This window comes from Staurois parvus, unplaced genomic scaffold, assembly GCF_062004578.1.
Source record: "Staurois parvus isolate SC_StPar_1 unplaced genomic scaffold, SC_StPar_1.0 ptg001354l, whole genome shotgun sequence".
Taxonomy (NCBI): Eukaryota; Metazoa; Chordata; class Amphibia; order Anura; family Ranidae; genus Staurois; species Staurois parvus.
In genome coordinates, this window is record NW_028319150.1 from 51,221 (window position 1) to 78,845 (window position 27,625).

Sequence of the window (27,625 nt, forward strand, 5' to 3'; positions counted from 1 at the left end):
GGAAAATAACTGTCACTTTTTGCTATGGGACCTCATTCTCTGTATTTATTACTCTGGACCAGGGGCGGACTGACCATTTGGAAACTTGGGCACTGCCCGAGGGCCTGGGGTCAGTAGGGGGCCCCATGAGATGCCCCTGGTACCTTTTTCATAGGCTTTTTTGAGTTTGGGCAAGGACACGGGGGCCCCATGATCCCCTATTGCCCAGGGGCCCCATGATCCTTCTTTTTTTCTTTTTTGCTATGGGATCCGGTAGTTATACTGGACACAGCTTAAAATAACTGCCACTTTTTTCTACCTAGGGTACCTTGTGATCTGAATTTACGCCCCTGAACCCAACTGGAAAAAACTGTCACTTTTTTGCTATTGGACCCCATGATCTGTATTTATAGAACCAGCTAACAATAACTGTCACTTTTACTGTGGGCCCTCATACTCTGTATTTATGTTTCTTGACCCAGATGAAGATAACTGCCTTTTTTTTTTTTTTTGCAGTTGAATCCCACTACCCATACTTATGTTCCTGGACCCAGCTTACAATAACTGTCTTTTTTTTTGCTATGGGAGTCAATGATCTGTATTTATGCCCCTGGACCCAGCTGAAACTAACTGTCCCTTTTTTTTTGTCTAGGGTACCTTGTGATCTGACTTTACGCCCCTGAACCCAGCTAAAAATAACTGTCACTTTTTGCTGTGGGACCTCTCGCTCTGTATTTATGCCTCTGGACTCAGATGAAGATAACTGCTTTTTTTTTTTTTTTCTTTTTGCAGTGGGATCCTAAGACCCATACTTATGTTCCTGGACCCAGCTTACAATAACTGTCTTTTTTTTTCTTGCTATGGGACCCCATGAAGATAACTGTCTTTTTTTTTTTTTTTTTGCAATGGGATCCCACAATCTGTAGTTACGCTCCTGGACTCAGCTTAAAACAACTGGCACTTTTTTTTGCTGTTGGATCCCACAATCTGTATTTATGCCCATGGAACCAGCTAAAAATAACTGTCACTTTTTGCTGTGGGACCACCTGCTCTGTATGTATGCCTCTGAACCCAGATGAAGATAACTGCCTTTTTTTTATTTTTGCAATGGGATCCTATGACTTGTAGTTACGCTCCTGGACCCAGCTTAAAATGACTGTCACTTTTATTGCTGTTGGACCCCACGATTTTTATTTATACCTCTGGACCCAGATGAAGATAACTGTCACTTTTTGCTGTGGGACCCAGATGAAGATAACTGCCTTTTTCTTTCTTTTTTTTTTGCAATGGGATCTTATGATTTGCAGTTACGGTCCTGGACCCAGCTTAAAACAACTGTCACTTTTTTTGCTGTTGGACCCCATGATTTGTATTTATACCTCTGGACCCAGATGAAGATAACTGTCAATTTTTTTTTTTTTTTAGATCAGTAGTTTTGCTCCTGGACCCAGCTTCCGATAACTGTCATTTTTTTTTTGTTTTTTGCTATGGGACCCCATGATCTGTATTTATGCCCCCCCCCCCCCCCGGGCCCCTGCTGTAAATAACTGTCACTTTTTGGAGAGAATGTTCTGTATCTTGTCACATGGGAATTGTGACTTGAGCCTCTCCTGTCCTTCGGAGGACATCCTCCGTCATGAGAACAGATCGTCTCTGCGGTAGCGTGTCCCAGGCCTGGTCTGTCTAGGAAGGGTGACACGTGTGTGTGTGTCTTCCTCGTGTTCGGAGGACGGCGGGGAGGAACCAGGAAGGTCCTCAGAGTGACAGCGGCCCAGCCGTGATCTCAGCCGTGTTTGGTTTGGCGCGGCTCCCTGGTGGTGCACCCGATGTACAGTCACATGACCCTCTTCCCTGTACAGTCACATGACCCCGTTACCTGTACAGCTTCCTTAAAGGAGGCCTCCACCTTCAGAGGACTTTCCTCCCCTCACCTGACCTCCTCTAATGCAGGCCATACACGGTTCGAATTCCAAACGATTTTTTATCCGAATTTCATGCGACTTTGGAGGGTTTGCATTGAAGTCTATGGCCCTCAAGCCGCATGTGCGACACCCAGGTGCGAATTTCATGCGACTTTGGAGGATTTTGCATTGAAGTCTATGGCCCTCAAGTCGCATGTGCGACATCCAGGTGCGAATTTCATGCGACTTTGGAGGGTTTGCATTGAAGTCTATGGCCCTCAAGTCGCATGTGCGACATCCAGGTGCAAATTTCATGCGACTTTGGAGGATTTTACATTGAAGTCTATGGCCCTCAAGTCGCATGTACGACATCCAGGTGTGAATTTCAAGCGACTTTGAAGGATTTTACATTGAAGTCTATGGCCCTCAATTCGCATGTGCAAAATCCAGGTGCGAATTTCATGCAATTTTGGAGGGTGTACATTGAAGTCTATGGCCCTCAAGTCACATGTACAACATCCAGGTGCGAATTTCATGTGACTTTGGAGGGTTTTATATTGAAGTCTATGGCCCTCAAGTCGCATGTATGACATCCAGGTGCGAATTTTATGCGACTTTGGAGGGTGTACATTGAAGTCTATGGCCATCAAGTGTCATGTGACTTTAGACCCCCAAGTGTGAATGAAGCTGTCAACATCACTCTTTGGGGAAGCAGTGGTCTCTCTGCCGAGGTCCCCCCCCCCCCCGATCCAGAGCCCTAGAGCTCTCCAATCCGTCACGCTCATTCTCTCTGATTGCAAAGTTCCATTTCCATGCAGACCTATGCGGAGAGACCGCTGCTTCCCCACACACAGCAAGGGGCTTCTCTTTTTGCCACCAATCACAGTCCAGCATCCAAGGCAAGGTTGCATCCGATTGGCGGCTGTGAGAAACTTGTCACATGTCTCTTTCATCAGGCGTTTAGTTGGTGAGGAGCGCTTATGCCGGCCATAGACGGGCCGAAAACTGGCCGAAAAATCGGTTGTTCGATCGGCCGACGTTACCACCCACGGTAAAAAAATCGGCCAATTTTTGTCCCGTCTGCGGCCCCCATCTGATGACTTCTGTCCCTGCAGAGAGCGCCGAAGTTATATTCTACATGAAAGTCTTGCGGATGCAACAATGTATCCATTTGTATCCATTTGTATCAATTTGTATCTATTTGTATCCGTTTGTATCCATTGCGGATACAGATGGTTTTATTCAGATACTTTCATGTAAAATATAATAGCAGACTGGAATTCTTCCTTCTTCCTTCTTCTTCCTCCTTTTCTCTTTCATCTTCTATCTCTTCTTTCTTCTTCTTCTTTCTTCTTCTGCTTCTTCTTCCTCCTCTTCTTCTCCTTCTTCGTCTTCCTTTCTTTCTTTTTCTTCTTTCTTCCTCTTCTGCTTCTTCTTCCTCCTCTTCTTCTTTCTTCTTCCTCTTCTTCTTTCTTCCTCTTCTTCTTTCTTCTTCCTCTTCTTCTTCTTCTTCCTTTCTTTCTACTTCTTCTTCTTTCTTCCTCTTCTTCTTCTTCTTCATCTTCCTTTCTTTCTTCTTCTTCTTCTTCTTCTTCTTTCTTCTTCTTTCTTCCTCTTCTTCTTCTTTCTTCCTCTTCTTCTTCTTCTTCTTTCTTTCTCTTCTTCTTCTTCTTTCTTCCTCTTCTGCTTCTTTCTTCTTCTTCTTCTTCTTCTTCTTCTTCTTTCTTTCTCTTCTTCTTCTTCTTCTTTCTTCTTTTTCTTTCTTCCTCTTCTTCTTTTTCTTTCTTCCTCTTCTTCTTTTTCTTTCTTCCTCTTCTGCTTCTTTCTTTCTTCTTCTTCTTCTTCTTCTTCTTCTTCTTCTTCTTCTTCTTTCTTCTTTCTTCTTTCTTCTTCTTCTTCTTTCCTCTTCTTCCTCTTCTTCTCCTTCTTCTTTTTCTTCTCCTTCTTCTTCGTCTTCCTTTATTTCTGCTTCTTCTTTTTCTTTCTTTCTTTCCTTCTCTCTTTCTTTCTTTCTTTCTTTCTTTCTTTCTTCTTTTTCTCTCTCTCTATTTCCTTCCTTCCTTCCCTCCTTCTTCTTCCTTCTTCCTACCTTCTTCCTTCCTCCTTCTTTCTTCCTCTTCCTTCTTTCTTCTTCTCCTTCTCCTTCTTCTTCTGCTTCCTCTCAGCTCATGTGCAGATTTTTTATCATCATTGCCGGGAAAATCGTCCGATCGTCAAAATTGGCCACGAATTTTCCAACATGCCCGATAAAAAAAATGTGCAAAAAGCCCAAAAAACGGCCGACCAATTAACACACTAACTGTGCGAAAATCGGCCGATTTTCGACCCGTCTATGGCCGGCATTAGTGGGCATGTCCGGGAATTCGTCTCCTCATCACAAGCCGGTGTTCCCAGGCCGCGCACGGACCAGGGCGCTGGATGGGAAAACTGCAGCTTCTTTCTCTTTGAAGGTTTCCATTTCTAAAGCCGCCCCCGGAAGCTCTTGAACCATTGATGCTCATTGAGGGCCGGGGGCGTCTATTATCCGGCGTGGCGTGGGCGTCTTTGTCGCGGTCGCACCTGGCCGGGGGCTCAATCGGGAGCTCTTTGGTATGCGGCAGAAGACGTATAATGATCGGTAACCCAGAGAGACGGAGACACCTTTTGTATCCGCAGAACCTCTCATTGTACTATATATAGAGCCTAATCGTCCTCTGATAGGCCAACCCAGGGGCCCGGGGACACGACTGCCGCGCAGGACCGGGGTAACGCAACGCATGCCGAGCGACCTTTCCAACTTAAGCTGCCGCAGGGGGGGGTGCTTCACGTGTAATGTGCACAGAAACGGCCAACAGAAGCCCGGGTGACAACGCAGGAAAACAACTGGGAGACGTTGTCACCCTATGACGGGAAGTGCCTGAACAAGGACCTTCGTGGCAGGATCACCAGGGGTTTGTTTTGTAGCATGTTTGAAAAAAAAATGAAAATTACTTCTTTGAGATTTTACCGATTTGGGTTTCGCATTGACTTTACAGAACCACCGAATATGAGAAGAATAAAAATGAACGGCTCATAAAAATGCTGCCATATCCCCCCGCGATCCACAGATTTCCCCGCAGGACTTCCTTTTTTCCGGCGCTAGATGTCCTCAGTCTGATGGCCGGCACCTTTCAACCCACTTCCTGTAAACTCCAGGCCATCCCGGACGAGCCCCCAACCTGGGACTGGACAGTGAAAGGAGAAGCAGCGCAGCGATGAAATCGACTCTCTGTCACTCTGCTCTCTTCAGCTGTCCGCATGCTAACCCGTCAACACATGACCTGATTGGCTCCTTTTGCTGCTTCTTTCACCCAGTCTCAGCTCTGCTGTGTGTGTGTGTATATATGTATGTATATGTGTGTATATGTATGTATGTATGTGTGTATATGTATGTATGTATGTATGTATGTATGTGTGTATATGTATGTATGTGTGTATATGTGTATGTATATGTGTGTATATGTATGTATGTATGTATGTATGTATGTATGTGTGTATATGTGTATATAGGTATGTATGTATGTATATGTGTATATGTATGTATGTATGTGTGTATATGTATGTATGTATGTGTATATGTGTATATAGGTATGTATGTATATGTGTATGTATGTATGTATGTATATGTGTATGTATGTATGTATGTATGTATGTATATGTGTGTATGTATGTGTCTATATGTGTGTATATGTATATGTGTATGTATATGTGTATATATGTATGTGTTTATATATGTATGTATATGTGTGTATATGTATGTATGTATGTGTATATGTGTATATAGGTATGTATGTATATGTGTATGTATGTATGTATGTATATGTGTATGTATGTATGTATGTATGTATGTATATGTGTGTATGTATGTGTCTATATGTGTGTATATGTATATGTGTATATATGTATGTGTTTATATGTGTATGTATGTATGTGTATGTATATGTATGTATGTGTATATATGTGTGTATGTATGTATGTATGTGTATGTATGTATGTATGTATGTGTATGTACAGTTGCAAGAAAAAGTATGTGAACCCCTTGGGATTACGTGGAGTTTTGCATGAATTGGGCATAAAATGTGCTCTGAACGTCATCTAAGTCACAACAATAGAAGAACACAGTCTGCTGAACATAATACTACACAAACATTAGATGTTGCCATGGTTTAATTGCACATAACATGTAAACATTCACAGTGCAGGGAGGAAAAAGTATGTGAGGCCCTAGCTTAATGACTTCTCCCAGAGATAATTGGAGCCAGGAGTGAGCCAACCTTGACTCCAATCAGTGTGATGATATTGGATGTGTTGCTGACAGCTGTCCTGCCCTTAAAAAACACACACCTGTTTTGGGTTTACTGGTTTCAAGAAGCACTGTCTGATGTGAACCATGCCTCGCAGAAAAGAGCTCTCAGAAGACCTATGATCAAGAATTGTTGACTTGCATGAAGCTGGAAAGGGTTACAAAAGTATCTCCTTGAGCCTTGATGTTCATGTGTCCACGGTAAGACAGACTGTCTACAAATGGAGAAGGTTTAGCACTGTTGCTACTCTCCCTTGGCGTGGTCGTCCTGTAAAAATGACTGCAAGAGCCCAGCGCAGAATGCTGCATGAGGTAAAGAAGAATCCCAGAGTGTCAGCTAAAGACCTACAGAAATCTCTGGCACATGCTAACATTTTTGTTGACACATCTACAATAAGGAAAACATGAAACAAGAATGGAGTACATGGGAGGACACCACGGAGGAAGCCATTGCTGTCCAAAAAGAATATTGCAGCACGTTTGAAGTTTGCAAAAGAGCACCTGGATGTTCCACAGCACTACTGGCAAAATATACTGTGGACAGATGAAACCAAGATTGAGTTGTTTGGGAAGAACACACAACACTATGTGTGGAGAAAAAAAGGCCCAGCACACCAACATCAAAACCTCATCCCCACTGTGAAACATGGCGGAGGGAGCATCATGGTTTGGGGCTGCTTTGCTGCCTCAGGGCTGGACGGATTGTTGTCATTGATGGGAAAATGAATTCCAGAGTTTATCAAGACATTTTGCAGGAAAACGTACGACCATCTGTCCGCCAACTGAAGCTCCGCAGAGGATGGGTGATGCAACAGGACAATGACCCAAAGCATACAAGTCATTCAACAAAACAATGGCTGCAACAGCACAGAATACGCCTTCTGGAGTGGCCCAGTCAGAGTCCTGACCTCAACCCCATTGAAATGCTGTGGCATGACCTTAAGAGACCGATTCACACCAGACATCCCAAGAATATTGCTACACTGAAACAGTTTTGTGAAGAGGAGCGGTCCAAAATGACTCCAGATCGTTGTGCAGGTCTGATCTGCAACTACAGGAAACGTTTGGTTGAGGTTATTGCTGCCAAAGGAGGGTCAACCAGTTATTAAGTCCAAAGGTTCACATACTTTTTCCTCCCTGCACTGTGAATGTTTACATGTTATGTGCAATTAAACCATGGCAACATCTAATGTTTGTGTAGTATTATGTTCAGCAGACTGTGTTCTTCTATTGTTGTGACTTAGATGACGTTCAGAGCACATTTTATGCCCAATTCATGCAAAACTCCACGTAATCCCAAGGGGTTCACATACTTTTTCTTGCAACTGTATGTATGTATGTGTATGTATGTATGTGTATATATATATAAAATCTATTATATGTCTGCTTTGTAACACAATGTATCGGGGATTGGAGAACATTTGATCAGATGGTTACATTGTTTGTTTCAAAGGATCATCATTTCATGTTTCCTGTAACTCTCCATCTTTTGTTAAGAGGAAACTTCAATGGTGGGGGGGGGGGGATATTTTTTCCTACGGGTAGAGGAGGGTGGTGGGACGGTGTGGGAAATCCAACGTTCGGGCAGGCTGGGTGCAGCTGTGCCAGCGGTAGGAGAGGGGCGGGGCAGAGCCCGGGGTGACGTCGCGGAGTGTGGCTTTATAAAAGGTGGCGGGACTACAGGAGAGCCAGAGAGAGAGAGAGAGAGAGAGAGAGATCACTCCGCTGTCTGCAGAGCAGGTGAGACTCCACCGCTATGTACTACACTCTGATAACTCACACACTATTATCATACAGGGATAGAGCTCTGACATATACCACAGCGCTGTACAGAGATCACTGAGCCAGGAACATCAGTCTCTGCACCAGAGGAGCTTACGCTCTAATGCCCCCCCCCCCACAGTCACATCAGTCTCTGCACCAGAGGAGCTTACGCTCTAATGTCCCCTCCCCCACAGTCACATCAGTCTCTGCACCAGAGGAGCTTACGCTCTAATGCCCCCCCCCCACAGTCACATCAGTCTCTGTACCGGAGGAGCTTACGCTCTAATGTCCCCTCCCCCGCAGTCACATCAGTCTCTGTACCAGAGGAGCTTACACTCTAATGTCCCCTCCCCCACAGTCACATCAGCCTCTGTACCGGAGGAGCTTACGCTCTAATGTCCCCTCCCCCGCAGTCCCATCAGTCTCTGTACCAGAGGAGCTTACGCTCTAATGTCCCCTCCCCCACAGTCCCATCAGTCTCTGTACCAGAGGAGCTTACACTCTAATGTCCCCTCCCCCACAGTCACATCAGTCTCTGTACAGAGGAGCTTACACTCTAATGCCCCCTCCCCCACAGTCCCATCAGTCTCTGTACCAGAGGAGCTTACACTCTAATGTCCCCTCCCCCACAGTCACACATATTATTATTAGACCTGTATATAGCTCTGACCTATGCAGTAGCGCAGTATCAGACTAGAATGGTGTGTATTGTGGGGTTCCCTCGTGTTGTTGGGGTAATGTTCCTCCAATCATTATTCTGTTATCATTACAAGTTGTATCTTGCAGCCAATGGCGGTTGAGTCACGGGGGGGTCTTACTTATTATGGCGAAGATCAAAGGGGACGCGTTGCTATGGTAACCGCGGTAAAGCGCAGTAGAAGGGGACATTAGACGTTCATTATATTGGGACCTCGTTAGCTCAGCCATCACCATCCCCCCATCCAGGGATCCTCTCCGTATATCTCTGTATATGACGCCCTCCAATCACAGCGGGGTCACTGATCAGGCTGCAGAATGAAAGGTTTCATTGATTCCCCCCCCAGTAGTTGGTGTCTCTGCCCCTCCCACAATGGGGAGATTTCCTGCAGTAGTTGGTGTCTCTGCCCCTCCCACAATGGGGAGATTTCCTGCAGTAGTTGGTGTCTCTGCCCCTCCCACAATGGGGAGATTTCCTGCAGTAGTTTGTGTCTCTGCCCCTCCCACAATGGGGAGATTTCCTCCCAGTAGTTGGTGTCTCTGCCCCTCCCACAATGGGGAGATTTCCCCCCAGTAGTTTGTGTCTCTGCCCCTCCCACAAAGGGGAGATTTCCTCCAGTAGTTTGTGTCTCTGCCCCTCCCACAATGGGGAGATTTCCTCCCAGTAGTTTGTGTCTTTGCCCCTCCCACAATGGGGAGATTTCCTGCAGTAGTTTGTGTCTCTGCCCCTCCCACAATGGGGAGATTTCCTGCAGTAGTTTGTGTCTCTGCCCCTCCCACAATGGGGAGATTTCCTGCAGTAGTTTGTGTCTCTGCCCCTCCCACAATGGGGAGACCTCCCATCGTTGGTGTCATTAGGATGTATTTTGCCCCTTCATTGGTGTCAATGGGAGGACGTATGCCAAATTGTTGGTGTCAGTGGGATAAATTGTGCCCCATTGCTGGTGTAATTGGGACAGAGGCCAGTGGGAGTAGACATTGTCCTGGTGTGAGTGGGAATATCCCATCGTTGGTGTCAGTGGCAGGAATACTGCTCCATCGTTGGTGTCATTAGGAGGTATTTTGCCCCTTCATTGGCGTCAATGGGAGGATATATGCCAAATTGTTGGGTGTCAGTGGAAGGAATAGTACCTCGTTGTTGGTGTCAGTGGGAGGAATAGGGCTCCATTGCTGGTGTCAATGGCAGGAGTAGTGCTTCATCGTTGGTGTCAGTGGGATGAATTGTGCCCTATTGCTGGTGTCATTGGGACAGAGGCCAGTGGGAGTAGACATTGTCCTGGTGTCAGTGGGAATATCCCATCATTGGTGCCATTAGGATGTATTTTACCCCTTCATTGGTGTCAATGGGAGGTCATATGCCAAATTGTTGGTGTCAGTGGGAGGTCATATGCCCGATTGTTGGGTGTCAGCGGGAGGAATAGTGCCTAGTCATTGGTATCAGTGGTAGTAATTGTGCCCTATTGTTGGTGTCATTGGGACAGAGACCAGTGGGAGTAGACATTGTCCTGGTGTGAGTGGGAATATTCCATCGTTGGTGTCAGTGGTAGGAATATTGCTCCATCGTTTGTGTCATTAGGAGGTATTTTGTCCCTTCATTGGCGTCAATGGGAGGACGTATGCCCGATTATTGGGTGTCAGTGGGAAGATTAGTGCCTTGTTGTTGGGTGTCAGTGGGAGTTATAGTGCCTCGTTGTTGGTGTCAGTGGGAGGAATAGTGCCCCATGGCTCGAGTCAGTGGGATGAATTGTGCCCCATCATTGGTGTCAGTGGGAGGAATAGTGCCCCATGGCTCGTGTCAGTGTGATGAATTGTGCCCCGTTGCTGGTGTCATTGGGAATAAATAATGTCCCATCATTGGTTTCAGTGGTAGGTATACTGCCCCATCGCTGGAGTCATTAGGAGGTATTTTGCCCCTTCATTGGTGTCAATAGGAGGACATATGCCCAATTGTTGGGTGTCAGTGGAAGGATTTGTGCCCCATCGTAGGTGTCATTGGGAGGAATTGTGCCCCTTCCTTGGTGGCAGTAGGAGGATATATGCCCAATTGTTGGTGTCAGTAGGAGGACACATGCTTAATTGTTGGTGTCAGTGGATGGAATAGTGCCCCAAGGGCCAGGTAAAGGGCCACAGTTTGGAGACCCCATCTTCGAGACCCCCTTTAGCTCTTTCAGTTGAGGCCAAATCCCTTGCCTTGTTGTCGGGAACCTCTATGGCCACTCTATTTGACTTTTAGGGCACTGCCTGCAGGGGCTGGAGGCCATCTCTGACCTCCCTGTGACCTTTCCACAGAACAGACCACTGATCGATGTGACCATCTCTGACCTCCCGGAGGCCTTTCCACAGACCAGGCCACTGATCGATGTGACCATCTCTGACCTCCCTGAGGCCTTTCCACAGACCAGGCCACTGATCGATGTGACCATCTCTGACCTCCCTGAGGCCTTTGCACAGACCAGGCCACTGATCGATGTGACCATCTCTGACCTCCCTGAGGCCTTTGCACAGACCAGGCCACTGACTGATGTGACCATCTCTGACCTCCCTGAGGCCTTTGCACAGACTAGGCCACTGATCGATGTGACCATCTCTGACCTCCCTGAGGCCTTTCCACAGACCAGGCCACTGATCGATGTGACCATCTCTGACCTCCCTGAGGCCTTTGCACAGACTAGGCCACTGATCGATGTGACCATCTCTGACCTCCCTGAGGCCTTTCCACAGACCAGGCCACTGATTGATTTGACCATCTCTGACCTTCCTGAGGCCTTTCCACAGACCAGGTCACTGATCGATGTGACCATCTCTGACCTTCCTGAGGCCTTTGCACAGACCATGCCACTGATTGATGTGACCATCTCTGACCTTCCTGAGGCCTTTGCACAGACCAGGCCACTGATCGATGTGACCATCTCTGACCTTCCTGAGGCCTTTGCACAGACCAGGCCACTGATCGATGTGACCATCTCTGATTCAGAATGCCAGCAGTCTATCTCTGAAAAGACTGTCCTTGAGGCATTGGTGGTGAGGTTGTCTCAGAACTTCAAGGGGTCTTTTTTAACCTTTTTAGTAGTGTGTGTACTGCCCTGCGTTTGGAGGATCAGCCTGTTCTCTCCAGCATGGATTCTTACAGAGGTTCCACAGACCTTTCCACTGTCGCCATTGGAGGGATCTCTTGATGTGGACTAGAAGCACTGCAAAGGGTCTTGGGCTCTGCTTGGGGGTGTTCTGCAACTCTTTCCTCCTTCTTGAGGGAACTTGTTAGTGGGCCCTTTCTGTCTGTTATGTGTCTTCATATCATACAAGAGTCCCCAATGTGCTTAGGAGGCCACTGGTCTACCTCATCGAGATCGCCTTCAGCTCTGTCGGTTGAGGCCAATGCCAGGACTCCGTTGGCTCCTGTTATGTAATCTAAGAATGAAATGAATCCTGAAGCGGGAGGTTGAGAGTGTCAGTGTGTTAGATGGTTCTGGATTTCATTCTTGTCCTGAAGTATGATGGACGAGCACATTGGAGTGTGGGAGGAGGAGATGGCTCAGTGGTACGTCCTCCAGCTTCAGACCCTGGAGCTGTAGGATCAAATCCCAGAGCTGACATCTCCTGGTGACCCTGAATGGGTTGTCTCACCTGTCAGTAGTAGCAGGTGCCTCCAGCATGTGAGATGAAGGAATCCCAGTGTTGGGTGTCTCACAGGTGCACCAGAATGTGGTCAGGCACTGTGGTGTCACAGGTGAACTAAGAGGTGGGACTCCAGCCCCTGGATCACCTAAGGGGTAAAATGGTGGAGGTCCCTTGAGATATGACTTAAAAAATTTAAGGAGCTAATCAAGACCAGCTATCAGCTTTTGCTGACATATGTCTTCTTTATCATTTGAGGTCAACATCTTATGTGATGCTAGGCACAGCCCCATTGACTTGCCTGGGGTCACCTTGCACACTGGAGGCACCTTGTGCCTAGGACACTGGTGGTGCCTTGACTGGGGCCACCTTGCACAATGGAGGTGTCCTGACTTGTCACAGGTTTGAGACCTGCTCACTTACATGAGGCCAACATCCAGCACTGGACCTGAATGTGGGGTGACTTGACCAGCATCACCAGGAGTCTGCTCAGGGTTTTGAACTCTCAGCCCCACTGTGCCATCAGCCTTCATTGTGGGCTATGAGTCCTCTGAGCCATCTCCTCCTCACATCTAACAATGTGTTCGTCCTCCTATTTGTCCAGAACAATGACTGGTGGAATCATAAAGAGGTAAAGGAATGGTTTGAACCCAAGATGCCTGCTCACCAGCCAGAGTACTTACCTCCAAGCCATCTCTTTACATTGCATGGTGTCTCCTATTTATCCAAGGCAAGGATTGGTGGAATTATTAAGAGGTTAAAGGAAGGGTTCAAACCCACACCATCTCCTCACCATCCAGAGCACTTACCTCCAAGCCATCTCTTTACATTGCATGGTATGTCCGTCCTCCTAATTCTCCAAGGCAAGGATTGGTGGAATTATCAAGATGTTAAAGGAAGGGTTCAAACCCACACCACCTCCTCACCATCCAGACCACTTACCACCAAGCCAGCTGCTCCTGAGGCAGCTTGATGTGCTTGTCCTCCTATTTCTGCAGGATTGAGGCTGGTGGCATTATTAAGCAGTAAAGAAATGGTTTGAATTCACACGGCCACCACACCAGGCAGGTCACTTACCACCTAACCAACCACTCCATTACGTAGCTCGTCCTATTTCTTCACAACAAGAGCTGGAGGTAAAGGAAGGGTTTGACCTCTTATCATCTTCTTGCTGCCTAGAGAACTTACCTCCAAACTATCTGCTCCCAAAGGTGCTTGTTCTCCTGTTGCACCAGGACAAGAACTGGTGGAATTATGAAGAGGTAAAGAAATGGTTTGAACTCACAGTACCATGTTAGAAGCTGGAGCACTTACCTCCAAGCCACCCCCTCTTTACGTAGCATTGAGTGCTGCTCCTCCTCCTATTTCTTCAGGACAAGGACTGGTGGAATTATGAAGCAGTTAAAGAATGGTTTGGCCTTCAAAGCAACTACTTACCAACCCAAGTACTTACCTCCTAGTCATATCCATCTCTCACAGTAAGGTGCCTTCAACATTTTTTTCTCTGGTGGAAGTATAAAGCTGTAAAGGAATGGTTCAAGCTCACTGTCGGTATCTACATAACTTACCTCCCATCTGCTTCTCGCAGGGTGTGGTGTGGTTGTCCTACTTCTCCAAGGCAGTTGCTGGTGGATTTATAAAATGGTAAAGGAATGATTTGAACTCACAGCTCCTGCTCACCATCTCAAGCACTTACCTCTCAGCCATGTGCTTGGCTCAGGTGGCAACTGGCCATTCTGAATTTTGAATCTCTCCAATGCTCGGTGTGAAAACATCAGTAAGAGGGTTTGAACCCGGGGCTATAAACCACCAGTTGTCTCCATTAACCTGCTGAGCCACCTCAGATGTGGGCCCCTGCCATTAAAAAAAAAACTAAATCACGTTCAGGTAATGAGGTCTCAGGTGAGGAACCTCCTTCTTCTCGGTAATTCGGCTCCAATCTTCATGAAGAACAAAATAATTCAGAAATGATACCTTCTAAGCATCTGGAGCACTTACCTCCCAGCCATCCCCTTCTCACACAGTGTGGGGTGCTCCTTCTCCTGGACAAGGACTGGTGGAATTATGAAGCAGTAAAGGAACGATTCAAACTTACGTCACTACTTACCTCCTAGACTTCTCCTCAAAGTGTAATGGTCTCATCTTGAGGACAAGGACTGATGGAAAAATAAAGTGACAAAGGAATGGTTTGAACTCTTGTTATCATTTCACTGTCCAGAGCACTTACCTCCAAACTATCTGCTCCTGAAGGGGGCTGTGCTGATCCATCTCCTATTTCTCCATGACTGGGAATGGTGGAATTATAAAGTTCTAAAGAAAGGGTTCAAACTCATCAGGCCATCACAGCAGCCAGAGTACTTACCACCCCCACCAACTGCTCCTAATGTAGTATGGTTAGATTGTCCTGTTTCTCCAGAACTGGGACTGGTGGAATTATAAAGTGGAAATGAAAGGATTTCATACTCATGGTGCCTTCACACCAGCCAGAGCACTTACCACCTAGCCCACTAATCCAGGGTTGTCCTGTGCCCGTCTTTGGTCTGATATTGTAACACAACAAGGACTGGTGGACTTATAAAATTGGTGTGAATCCACGGTGCCATCACACCAACCAGAGCACTTACCACCCCACCGACTGTTCCTTACGTATTATAGAGCGATTGTCCTCCTATTTCTCCAGGACATGAACTGGTGGATTTATAAAGTGATAAAGGAATGGTTCAAAATCCTATCACTCTCATACTTACTGTCCAGAGAACTTACCTCCAAACTATCTGCTCCAGGTAGAGTTACCATGCTTGTCCTGGTATTTATCTAGGACCAGGACTAGTGGGGTTATAAAGTGGTAAAGGAACAGTTAGAACTCCTATCACTCTCGTACTGTCCAGAGCACTTACCTCTAGACTATCTGCTCAAGATAGAGGTAACCTGCTTTTCCTCCTATTTCTCTAGGACCAGGACTTGTGAAATTATAAAGGAAGGGCTTGAACTCCTATCACCCACTCACTGTGTAGAGTACTTACCTCCAGACTATCTGCTCCAGATAGAAGTAACCTGCTTTTCCTCCTATTTCTCTAGGACCAGGACTTGTGAAATTATAAAGGAAGGGCTTGAACTCCTATCACCCACTCACTGTGTAGAGTACTTACCTCCAGACTATCTGCTCCAGATAGAAGTAACCTGCTTTTCCTCCTATTTCTCTAAGACCAGGACTTGTGAAATTATAAAGGAAGGGCTTGAACTCCTATCACCCACTCACTGTGTAGAGTACTTACCTCCAAACTATCTGCTCCTGGCTGAGTTGATGTGCTTGCTCTCCTATTTCTCTAGGACCAGGACTTGTGGAATTATAAAGTGGTAAAGGATTGGTTTGAACTCCTGTCACCCACTTACTGTCCAGAGAACTTACCTCCAAACTATCTGCTCCAGACGGAATGCCATGCTTGTCCTGGTATTTTTCTAGGGCCAGGACTTGTGGAATTATAAAGCGGTAAAGCATTGGTTCGAACACATGGCACCATTACACTAGGTGGAGAACCTACCGCTGTACCAGCCGCTCTTCGTGGATTGTGCTGAGCTCCTCCGCCTATTTCTGTAGGCCTGGGACTGGTGGACTTAGTAAAGGAATGGTTCCATCACACCAAACTAGATGGACTTTTCTCTTATTTTCAGTCAGACTAACTATGTAACACCAGTGAAGGGCTCCTTACATAGTACACTGTGCTTGGCCTCCTACTTCTCCAGGACAAGAGTGGGTGGACTCATGAAGTGTTTAAAGGAATGATTTGAATTCCTATCATCTTATTACCATCTAGAGCACTTACCTCCAAACTATCCACTGCAGACAGAGCTGTCATGCTTGTCCTCCTATTTCTCTAAGACCAGGACTTTTGATATTAAAAGCGGTAAAGGAATGGTTTGAACTCCTATCACCCTCTTACTGTCTAGAGCACTTACCTCCAAACTATCTGCTCCAGGTGGAGCTGTCATGCTTGTCCTCCTATTTCTCTAAGACCAGAACTTGTGGAATTATAAAGTAGTAAAGGAAAGTTTTGAATGCCCAACACCCACTCAATGATCAGAGAACTTGCCTCCAAACTATCCGCTCCAGGTGGAGCTGTCATGCTTGTCCTCCTATTTCTCTAAGACCAGGACTTGTGGAATTATAAAGTGGTAAAGGAATGGTGTGAACGTCTAACACCCAATCACTGTCTAGAGCACTTACCTCCTAACTATCTGCTCCAGGCTGAGATGACATGCTTGTCCTCCTATTTTTCTAGGACCAGAACTTGTGAAATATAAAGGAATGGCTTGAACTTCTATCACTGACTAGAGCACTTACCTCCAGACTATCTGCTCTGGACAGAGTTGTTGTTCTTGTCCTCCTATTTCTCTAGGACCAGAACTTGTGGAATTATAAAGTAATGGCTTGAACACACGGTTCCATCACACCAGCCTGAGAACCTACCACTGTGCCAACTGCTCTTTATGGAGTGCCCTGTGCTCATCCGCCTATTTCTGTAGGCCTGGGACCGGTGGACTTAGTAAAGGAATAGTTCCATCACACCAAACTAGATGGACGTTTGTCTTTTTTTTTAGCCAGACTAACTATGTAACACCAGCGAACTGCTCCTTACATAGTATACTGTGCTTGTCCTCCTATGTCTCCAGGACAAGAGTGGGGGGGCTCTTAAAGGAATGGTTTGAAATCACAGAACCTTCTTGGTACCTGGAGCTCCTACCTCCCAGCCATCACCTCACATGGTGTGTGTGGTGTCCTCTTTCTCCTGGATAAGATTGGGTGGACTCATAAAGGAAAGGCTTGAACTCACAGCACCTTCTTGGTACCTGGAGGTCCTACCTCCTAGCCATCACCTTCTCACATGGTGTGCTCCTTCTCCTAGACAAGAGTGGGTGGACTTATAAAGTGTTAAAGGAATGGTTTGAACTCACAGCAGCTTCTGAGGTATCTGGAGCTCCTACCTCCTAGCCATTGCCTTCTCACATGGTGTGCGTGGTGTGCTCCTTCTCCTGGACAAGGACTGGTGGAATTATGGAATAATAAAGCAGTAAAGAAATAATTCAGACTCGCGTCACTACTTAGCATCCAGAGCACTTACCTCCCAGACTTCTCCTCCTCTAAAAGTTTAATGAGGTGCTCATCTCGAGGACAAGGACTGGTGGAACTATAAAGTGGTAAAGGAAAGGCTTGAATTCCTACCACCAGCTCACTGTGGAGAGGACTTACCTCTGAACTATCAATCCAGACAGAGTGGAGCTGCTTGTCCTCCTACTTCTCTAGGACCAGGACTGGTGGAACTATAAAGTGGTAAAGGAAAGCTTTGAACTCATATATCTTGCTCATCATCAAGAGCACTTACCACCAAACTCTACTCCTGAAGGAACTGATGTGCTTTGTCCTCCTATTTCACTAGGACAAGGACTGGTGGAATTATGAAGCCATAAAGGAATGGTTCGGCCTTCACAGCACCTTTTCACCGGCCCAAAATATGTGATTATGGGCCTCAAGATATTTACAAAGCCGATATAGAGTCCCATTGAAGTTTAACTGGAGCAAAAACTTTCATTTTGCTTGAGATAAAGCAAGGAAGGGTCGTCTGCGTCCCCATCCGGCCAATGTCTCTTCAGCTCCTGTGTGGTCACCGGGACAGGAAGTGGGGGAAATCTCCCCAATGGGGACTCGGGGACACAAGACTTAACCATTCACACCACCACCCTGAAACAAAAAAGAAATGTTGTCCAGAGTTCCACTTCTAACCAAAATCTGATCCTTCGGATCTCCACGATATTTGGTTGGGAGCGAGCGATGAGTCGTATTTTAGAACATTTCTGGCGTGTCACCCTCTCGTGTTGTCACTCGTTTAGTCTTTTCATTGGACGACTGTTCGGCCCGCCAACGCATACCCCAGTGCCAGTCTTGTGTGGAATTTTCTGGCACAGAGAACGTGCCGCCAGGCTCCACCGCGCCCCGAAACTGATTCCGGCACAGCTCAGGACTCCGAAACCCTGTTACTGTGTCTTCAAAAAGCTGGACTTCTAGCACAGAGCTGAATGTGCAGAGGAAATACCAAGATGGGCCAAAAAGGTGTATTTTCATCCATCCAGTCCTGAGATTTACACAGCTCTGCCACACAGCACAAATGTAAACCAAGCCTGAGGGACTTCTTTTCTTGAAATGAATGGGCCGCCCTATACACGACACATTGAGAATGAACCTTCACCATTATGAATGATTAATCTAATGTCATGGCTCTTGTAGACCATGTGACATTCATGATCATTCACCTTTGCCCGTCCCCTGATGAAGCAAAGTTTACTTCCGAAACATGTTCGGAATGAGCCCTCACCATTAGAATGGTTGATCCAATGTCATGGCTTGGGTAGACCATGTGATGTTCATGATCATGCACCTTTCCCTGTCCCCCCATGAAGCAGTTTACCTGAGAAATGTGATGGGAATGAACCTTCACCATTATGAATGGTTCATTTAATATCATGGCTCGTGTAGACCATGTGATGTTCATGATCATTCACCTTTGCCTGTCCCCCGATGAAACAAAGTCTATCGGAGAAATGCTTTGGAAATGAACCTTCACCATGCTGAATGGTTCATTTAATATCATGGCTTGTGTAGACCATGTGATATTCATGATCATTCACCTTTGCCCGTCCCCTGATGAAGCAAATTTTATCTGAGAGACGTATTGGGAATGAGCCTTCACCATTATGAATGATTCATCCAATGTCATGGCTCGTGTAGACCATGTGATCTTCATAATCATTTTTTTTCCCTATCCCCTGATGAAGCAAAGTCTGTTGGAGAAATGTGTTGGGAATGAACCTTCACCATTTTGAATGATTTCCCAATATCATAGCTTGTGTAGACCATGTGATGTTCATGATCATTCACCTTAGTCCATCCCCAGATGAAGCAAATTTTATCTGAGAATCATGTTGGGAATGAGCCTTCACCATTATGAACGGTTCATCCGATGTCATGGCTCGTGTAGACCATACAATGTTCATAATCATTCTCATTTCCTGATTCCCTGATGAAGCAAAGTCTACTGGAGAAATGCGTTGGGAATGGACCTTCACCATTAGAATGGTTGATCCAATGTCATTGCTTGGGTAGACCATGTGATGTTCATGATTGTGGTCCTTTCCCTTCCCCTAATGAAGCAAAGTCTATCGGTGAAACATGTTGGGAATGATCCTTCACCATTATGAACGGTTCATCCAATGTCATTGCTCGTGTAGACCATGTGATGTTCATGATCATTCTCACTTTCCAGTCCCCTGATGAAGCAAAGTCTATCGGAGAAATAGTTCATCCAGTGTCAGGGCTCATGTAGACCATGTGATGTTCATGGTTGTGCTTCTTTCCCCATCCCCCGATGACACAAAGTCTGCCCGAGAAACGCATTGGGAATGACCCCTCGCCATTACGAATGGTTGATCCAATATCATGTCTCTTGTAGACCATGTGATGTTCATGATTGTGGTCCTATCCCCATCCCCTGATGAAGCAAAGTCTACCTGAGAAACATGTTGGAAATAAACCTTAATTATTATCAATGGTTAATGTCATGGCTTGTGTAGACCATGTGATGTTCATGATCATTCTCCATTTTCCAATCCCCTGAGGAAGCAAAGTTTGTCTGAGAAACACGTTGGAAACAAGCCTTTGCCATTATGAATGGTTCATCCATTGTCATGGATCGCGTAAACCATGTGATGTTCATGACAATGCACCTTTCCCCATCCCCTGATGAAGCAAAGTCTATCTGAGAAACGAGTTGGAAATGAACCTTCACCATTATAAATGGTTGATCCAATGTCATAGCTTGTGCAGACCATGTGATGTTCATGATAATGCACCTTTCCCCAGCAGCCCCTGATGAAGCAAAGTCTATCAGTGAAATGTGTTGAGGGTGAACTTTCACCATTATGAATGGCTGATCCAATGTCATGGCTCATGTAGACCATATGAGGTTCATGATTGTGCTTCTTTACTGAATCCCTGATGAAGCAAAGTCTACTTGAGAAACATGTTGGAAATATGCCTTCATCATAACGAAAGGTTCATCAAATGTCATGGCTAGTGTAGACCATGTGATGTTCAGGATCATTCTCTGTTTTCCGATCCCCTGATGAAGCAAAAGTCTGTCGGTGAAATGCGTTGGGTATGAACCTTCACCATTATGAATGGTGAACCCAATGTCATCGCTCGTGTAGACCATGTGATGTTCAGGATCGTTCTCTGTTTTCCGGTCCCCTGATGAAGCAAAGTCTGTCGGTGAAATGCGTTGGATATGAACCTTCACCATTATGAATGGTTGATCCAATGTCATCGCTCATGTAGAAAGTATGAGATTCATGATTGTTCATGATTGTGCTCCCTTCCTGATCCCCTGATGAAGCAAGGTCTACTTGAGAAACATGTTTTAAATATGCCTTCATCATTATGAATGATTCATCAAAGTCATGGCTCACGTAGACCATGTGATGTTCAGGATCATTCTTTGTTTTCTGATCCCCTGATGAAGCAAAGTCTGTTGTTGAAACACATTGGTTATGACCCTTCACCATTATGAAGGGTTCATCAAATGTCATGGCTCGTGTAGACCATGTGATGTTCAGGATCATCCTGTTTTCCGATCCCCTGATGAAGCAAAGTCTGTCTGTGAAATGCGTTGGCTATGAACCTTCACCATTATGAATGATTCATCAAATGTCATGGCTTGGGTAGACCATGTGATGTTCAGGATAATTCTCCAGTTTCCGATCCCCTGATGAAGCAAAGCCTTTCAGTGAAACGCGTCGGAAATTACCCTTCTCCATTATGAATGGGTCATCCAATGTCATGGCTCGTGTAGGATTGTGGTCCTTTCCCTTCCCCTGATGAAGCAAAGTCTACCTGAGAAGCATGTTGGAAATATGCCTTCATTATTATGAATGGTTCATCAAATGTCATGGCTCGTGTAGACCATGTGATGTTCAGGATCATTCTCCAGTTTCCGATCCCCTGAAGAAGCAAAGTCTTTCGGTGAAACGCGTCGGAAATGACCCTTCTCCATTATGAATGGTTGATCCAATGTAGACCATAGATCTGATCCAATGTAGACCTGGTGCCCTCAGCAATCAGCACGCCATGTATCACGTGGATTCTTCCAGTGAGAACTTTTTACTGATTTCAAAGTCAAATTTAGAATTTTTTATACCTTTTTCTGATGCCGAAATATCTCTCCGTAATTTCCCAAAATTGTAATTTGTGCTCAGTAATTGTTGGAGGACCCCCTCCCGGTCCGTACGAAGCTGACGTCCGGGTTTTGGCCCGAGGATCAAAGAGGAAAATAGTTCATGCGAATCAATGAACACAAAAAACGATCGGCAATTATTCGCCCCCGCCTTGTTGAATCGGCGAGGTGATTACCCCGTGAATGGAAGGGATTGAATGGACGCTATTTCCTCTGATCATTACCACAGGGGGGGAGGGGGGCGCCGAAGCTGATGGGAGCTATTAAAGATTTAATTAGAGAGATAAAAGCGGAGGAGTCACAGGGAGGACCAAAAATAGTCACCGAGGACTGAGAGAACTTCACTTTATTGATGGGTAAGGAGTACACTCATGGGTCTACAAAGTTACGATGTACAGTCTGATCGCTGGGGGAGGGGAGACTGAGGAAATGCTTCCTCCTTCACTTTGAATAGAAAACTCCAAGCTTGTTTTGTTATATTTTCCAAACAATCTTTGATGGGTACGTTATGTGGCCACTAGAGGGCGCAAAACACTAATTTTTCTTTTTTCCTCCTTCTCAGATCTTCTTCTAGACCCTCAGATCATCATGTTCTGCTCCAAGAAGAAACTGCTGCCGTCCTGTCCAAATATTCTCACACCGGATCAGATCCCTTCTTTCTTCATCCCCCCAAAGCTGTCCCCATTACCGGACAGAGGTGGGAACGTTGGGAAGTGGTTCCAGAAGAAAGTTTCAGAAGCGGGATCCAAGTCCACCTCAAGGGCTCTGCTGAGGTCAGCCAGCCGTCACATCATTCAGGTGGAAGATGTAGAGCAGGAATGCGGTAGTCCAAAGCAGAAGCACGGTTCCAGCATGGCGGCCTCCATTATGGGGGGTCCATACCTGTCGGAGAGCCCGCATACCCGACGGAGAGAGTCTCTCTTCCACCAGATGTGTCCTGCGCATGGACCTTGTGAGCTGAAGATGGGCTCTCCATCAGATCCAGACTGTTTTTTGAACTGGAAGGCCTCTTCCCATGACCTTCATTTTACGACCCCGGACAGTGACACCACGTCTTCTACAGAGTCTTCCCCGTTTAGCTCCCCCCTTTTGAACCGGTCTTTCGACAGGCGTCCGGTAGGTCAAACCTCCAGCAAACCCCCAGCCTTTTCTCGCACTTTGACCATAAAGTCTTTGACGCGGGCCAGCTCCCTGTCCACTGAGGAAACCAGCTCAACGGACACCAGTCCAAACCTACCCACCAAGAAGGACCATGAGAACCCTCGAGCCTCTATGGTCCACCTGGTCCCACCACCCATCTTCCACTTTGACTTTATCTGTTGCCAGGACCACTTGACCAAAGAGACTGAGGTCCCGCTAAGCAAGGGCGGTCTTGTCCGCTTGTCCGTGGAGTATATGAAGGAGCTGGGGCGTCTAAGGGTGAAGCTAGTCAACGTCGAGGACCTCTACCTCTCATACCAAGACCCCAAGGCCATCAGCTGCTGCGTCGTGATGTGCCTCATGCCGGGGAAGCTACAGAAGCAGAGGAGCACCGTCATCCGCCGGAGCAGGAACCCCATTTTTAACGAGGACTTTTACTTCGAAGGCATCGAGAAAGGGGAACTGGAGCATCTCAGGCTGAAGGTGAAGGTGGTCAACAGAGGGACAGGAGTGAAAAGGAACGTCCTACTGGGGAACAACGAAATCCAACTCTCTGCTATTCTGCCCCAGTAATCCGGGGGGAGGGGATGGGTGAAAACCCTGGACTGATACATTTTATAATATACAAGTAGGTGATGCTCCTTTAAGGAGGCCAATCTACAGAGTATAGAGGCCTGGTTATGGTCCGTGGCGGTCAAGGAAGATGAACCGCTCCTCAGACTGGTCTTGGGAACCTTGAAAAATGGCCGTTTAGCCCGGCGATTCGGATAAAACAGTTATTGCCGAAGATCATCATATAACGTGTTTTGGGGGGGAAAGGTCCCTTCTTCAAGGCGAATATATTTTCATAGTTCATTTCCTTTTTTTTATCGTTTGAAGAAGGGGCCTTCGCCCCCCCGAAACTCGTTGTCTGTACCTGATGCTCTTAGCCAATAGATGTTTACTATGACTCAGGAAGCCAAAGCCCCGTTCTTCCTATGTTCTCCTCAACCCCAGACCCAAACATCAGTCATATGGGTGGGATGGACCTCTTTGGGGGTAGGGATCAGTGGGCTGTGGGTGATGGGTCCCTTCTTCGAGGCTAATATATTTTCATAGTTCATTTCCTTTTTTTATCGTTTGAAGAAGGGGCCTCCACCCCCACGAAACTCTTGGCTGTACCTGATGCCAATAGATGTCCACTATGACTCCCCAAGCCAAAAGCCCGTTCCTAGGTTCTCCTCAACCCCAGACCCAAACATCAGTCATATGGGCGGGATCTCTTTGGGGGTAGGAATCAGTGGCTACGTCTGGACTACGGTGGGGTAAAATATATCGGGGGGGGGATGGGTGAAAACCCTGGACTGATACATTTTATATCATACCAGTAGGTGATACTCCTTTAAGGAGGCCAATCAACAGAGTATAGAGGCCTGGTTATGGTCCGTGGCGGTCCAGAAGTATGAATCGCTCCTCAGGCTGGTCTTGGGAACCTTGAAAAATGGCCGTTTAGCCCGGCGATTTGGATAAAACACTTATTGGTTAAGAGAATCATATAACGTGTTTCGTGGGGGAAAAGGTCCCTTCTTCGAGACGAATATATTTCCATAGCTCATTTCCTTGTTTTTAATCATTTGAAGAAGGGGCCTTCGCCCCCCCGAAACTCGTTGGCTGTACCTGATGCCAACAGATGTCTACTATGACTCCCCAAGCCAAAGGCCCGTTCTTCGTGGGTTCTCCTCAACCTCAGACTCAAACATCAGTCATGTGGGCGGACCTCTTTGGGGGTAGGGATCAGTGGGCTGTGGGTGATGGGTCCCTTCTTCGAGGATAATATATTTTCAATGTTCATTTTCTTTTTTTTAATCGTTTGAAGAAGGGGCCTCCGCCCCCCGAAACACATTGGCTGTACATGATGTCAGTAGATGTCTACTATGACTCCCCAAGCCAAAGACTCGTTCTTTTTAGGTTCTCCTCAACCCCAGACCCAAACATCAGTCATGTGGGCGGGACCTCTTTGGGGGTAGGGATCAGTGGGCTGCGTCTGGAATATTTATATGGGGGTGGGGAGGGGAGGGGTATACACACAACAATGCATACATGTTTAGTGTCCAATATACTCATTATATCCCGCGCTGCCCCCCCGAGGAGGATATTTCTCATGCTTCGTATGTTGATATTCTGTATTCTGTCTGATTTTCTTTTATTAAAGTGGACCTGTATATACAGGAAATGCTTCCTCCTCCTTCTACAAAGTTACAATGTACAGTCTGATCACTGGGGGAGGAGACTGAGGAAATGACTCCTCCTCCTTCTACAAAGTTACAGTGTACAGTCTGATCACTGGGGGAGGAGACTGAGGAAATGACTCCTCCTCCTTCTACAAAGTTACAGTGTACAGTCTGATCACTGGGGAAGGGGAGACTGAGGAAATGCCTCCTCCTCCTTCTACAAAGTTACAATGTACAGTCTGATCACTGGGGGAGGGGAGACTGAGGAAATGCCTCCTCCTCCTTCAACAAAGTTACAATGTACAGTCTGATCACTGGGGGAGGGGAGACTGAGGAAATGCCTCCTCCTCCTTCTACAAAGTTACAATGTACAGTCTGATCACTGGGGGAGGGGAGACTGAGGAAATGACTCCTCCTCCTCCTACAAAGTTACAATGTACAGTCTGATCACTGGGGGAGGGGAGACTGAGGAAATGACTCCTCCTCCTCCTACAAAGTTACAATGTGCAGTCTGATCACTGGGGGAGGGGAGACTGAGGAAATGACTCCTCCTCCTCCTAAAAAGTTACAATGTGCAGTCTGATCACTGGGGGAGGGGAGACTGAGGAAATGACTCCTCCTCCTCCTAAAAAGTTACAATGTGCAGTCTGATCACTGGGGGAGGGGAGACTGAGGAAATGACTCCTCCTCCTCCTAAAAAGTTACAATGTGCAGTCTGATCACTGGGGGAGGAGACTGAGGAAATGTCTCCTCCTCCTCCTAAAAAGTTACAATGTACAGTCTGATCACTGGGGGAGGGGAGACTGAGGAAATGCCTCCTCCTGCCTGCAGCAGACCGATGACATCATCTCAGCCTAGGCACAGTCACTGACCGTAGCTCGGAGACGTGGGATGACACTCACACAGCTTTCAATGCGCCCAGCGCCCCCTGAATGCACCAAGTATATGGGGGAGGGGCCGGCCAAAATGGTGGAAAAGCCTTTTTCAGAGATAATGACTTCAGAATGATGCAGAATCTTTGCATCGTTTATAATATATGAAAGAAATCGATCCGATTCACAGACAACCAAATCGATGCGGAATATAAATGCGGAAAATATGGCGGTCCACTATGGAGTGTAATGTGCACAGAGCCCACTAGAGGGCGCCCCAGACACATTGTATTCCTATAGAACCACCTGAGGATGACATACACAGACAGATATACAGATGATATACTGCAGTATACAGCAAACTGTCATATAACCGACACGGGGAGCACGACACGTGTATATTGTGGGTGCAGGCAAGGGCGGACTGATCATTTGAAAACTGGGGCACTGCCCGAGGGCCCGGGGTCAGTAGGGGGCCCCATGAGATGCCCCTGGTACCTTTTCCATAGGCTTTTTTGAGTTTGGGCAAGGACACAGGGGCCCCATGATTCCCTATTGCCCGGGGGCCCCATGAGTTGTCAGTCCGCCCCTGGGTGCAGGAAATGTATATGCAGCTATAAATGAGTCCAATGTTCACCCCTGCACCCCCTCGTATACCGCTCACCCCTGCACCCCCTAGTCTACCGCTCACCCCTGCACCCCCTCGTATACCGCTCACCCCTGCACCCCCTCGTATACCGCTCACCCCTGCACTCCCTCGTATACCGCTCACCCCTGCACCCCCTCGTATACCGCTCACCCCTGCACCCCCTAGTCTACCGCTCACCCCTGCACCCCCTCGTATACCGCTCACCCCTGCACCCCCTCGTATACCGCTCACCCCTGCACTCCCTCGTATACCGCTCACCCCTGCACCCCCTCGTATACCGCTCACCCCTGCACTCCTTCGTATACCGCTCACCCCTGCACCCCCTCGTATACTGCTCACCCCTGCACCCCTTCATCTACCGCTCACCCCTGCACCCCCTAGTCTACCGCTCACCCCTGCACCCCCTCGTATACCGCTCACCCCTGCACCCCCTCGTATACCGCTCACCCCTGCACTCCCTCGTATACCGCTCACCCCTGCACCCCCTTATCTACCGCTCACCTCTGCACCCTCAAGTCTACCGCTCACCTCTGCACCCCCTTATCTACCGCTCCCCTCTGCACCCCCTAGTCTACCGCTCACCTCTGCACCCCCTAGTCTACCGCTCACCTCTGCACCCCCTTATCTATCGCTCACCCCTGCACCCCCTAGTCTACCGCTCACCCCTGCACTGCTTTGTTCACCTCCTCATCTGCTCACCTTTGCACCCCTCTTCCACTGTTCAGGACAGCACCCCATCATCTACCACTCCCCTCTGCACCCCTTTGTATACTGCTCACATGTGACCTCCTGGCTTACTGCTTACCTTTGCACCCCTCATCCAGGGTTACCTACAGCACCCCATCATGTACTGCTCACCTCTGCACCCCCTCATCTGCTGCCTATCTCTGCACCCCTTTGGACCCCTGACCTACTGCTGACCTTTGCACCTCTTTGCATATGTAATGCCATAAGTGCTGTGTGGATAAGCAGCGCCCCCCTCTGCCTGAGGAAGTGTATGACATGCAGTATATGTGGTGCCATTGGTTTCAGATAAGGGACGGGGTTAGGTTTTCTAAGGGTAAGTCTGGATGAAGGAACACAGGAGGCACAGCGGACAGCAGCATTGTCAGAGGGGAGTGTTAGATGGACTAGCAGATTTAGATACACTAACACATTGAAGCCGAACTCCACCCCACACTTTATAATCCATTACAG

At 47.1% G+C, this 27,625-nt stretch overlaps 1 protein-coding gene across 1 annotated transcript; it reads left to right on the top strand.

Moving 5' to 3' along the window:
* The first annotated feature begins 22,122 nt into the window (after positions 1-22,122).
* LOC149436439 (C2 calcium-dependent domain-containing protein 4C-like) lies at positions 22,123-24,708 on the top strand. Its single transcript, XM_089661631.1, has one exon. It carries the CDS (start codon positions 22,146-22,148, stop codon positions 23,268-23,270), a length of 1,125 nt encoding a protein of 374 aa, XP_089517757.1. The 5' UTR covers positions 22,123-22,145; the 3' UTR covers positions 23,271-24,708.
* The last annotated feature ends 2,917 nt before the right edge of the window (positions 24,709-27,625 follow it).

What these genes read in the sequence shown, in the direction of transcription:
- LOC149436439 (XM_089661631.1), top strand. Translation starts at nt 22,146, where the DNA reads ATGTTCTGCTCCAAGAAGAAACTGCTGCCGTCCTGTCCAAATATTCTC.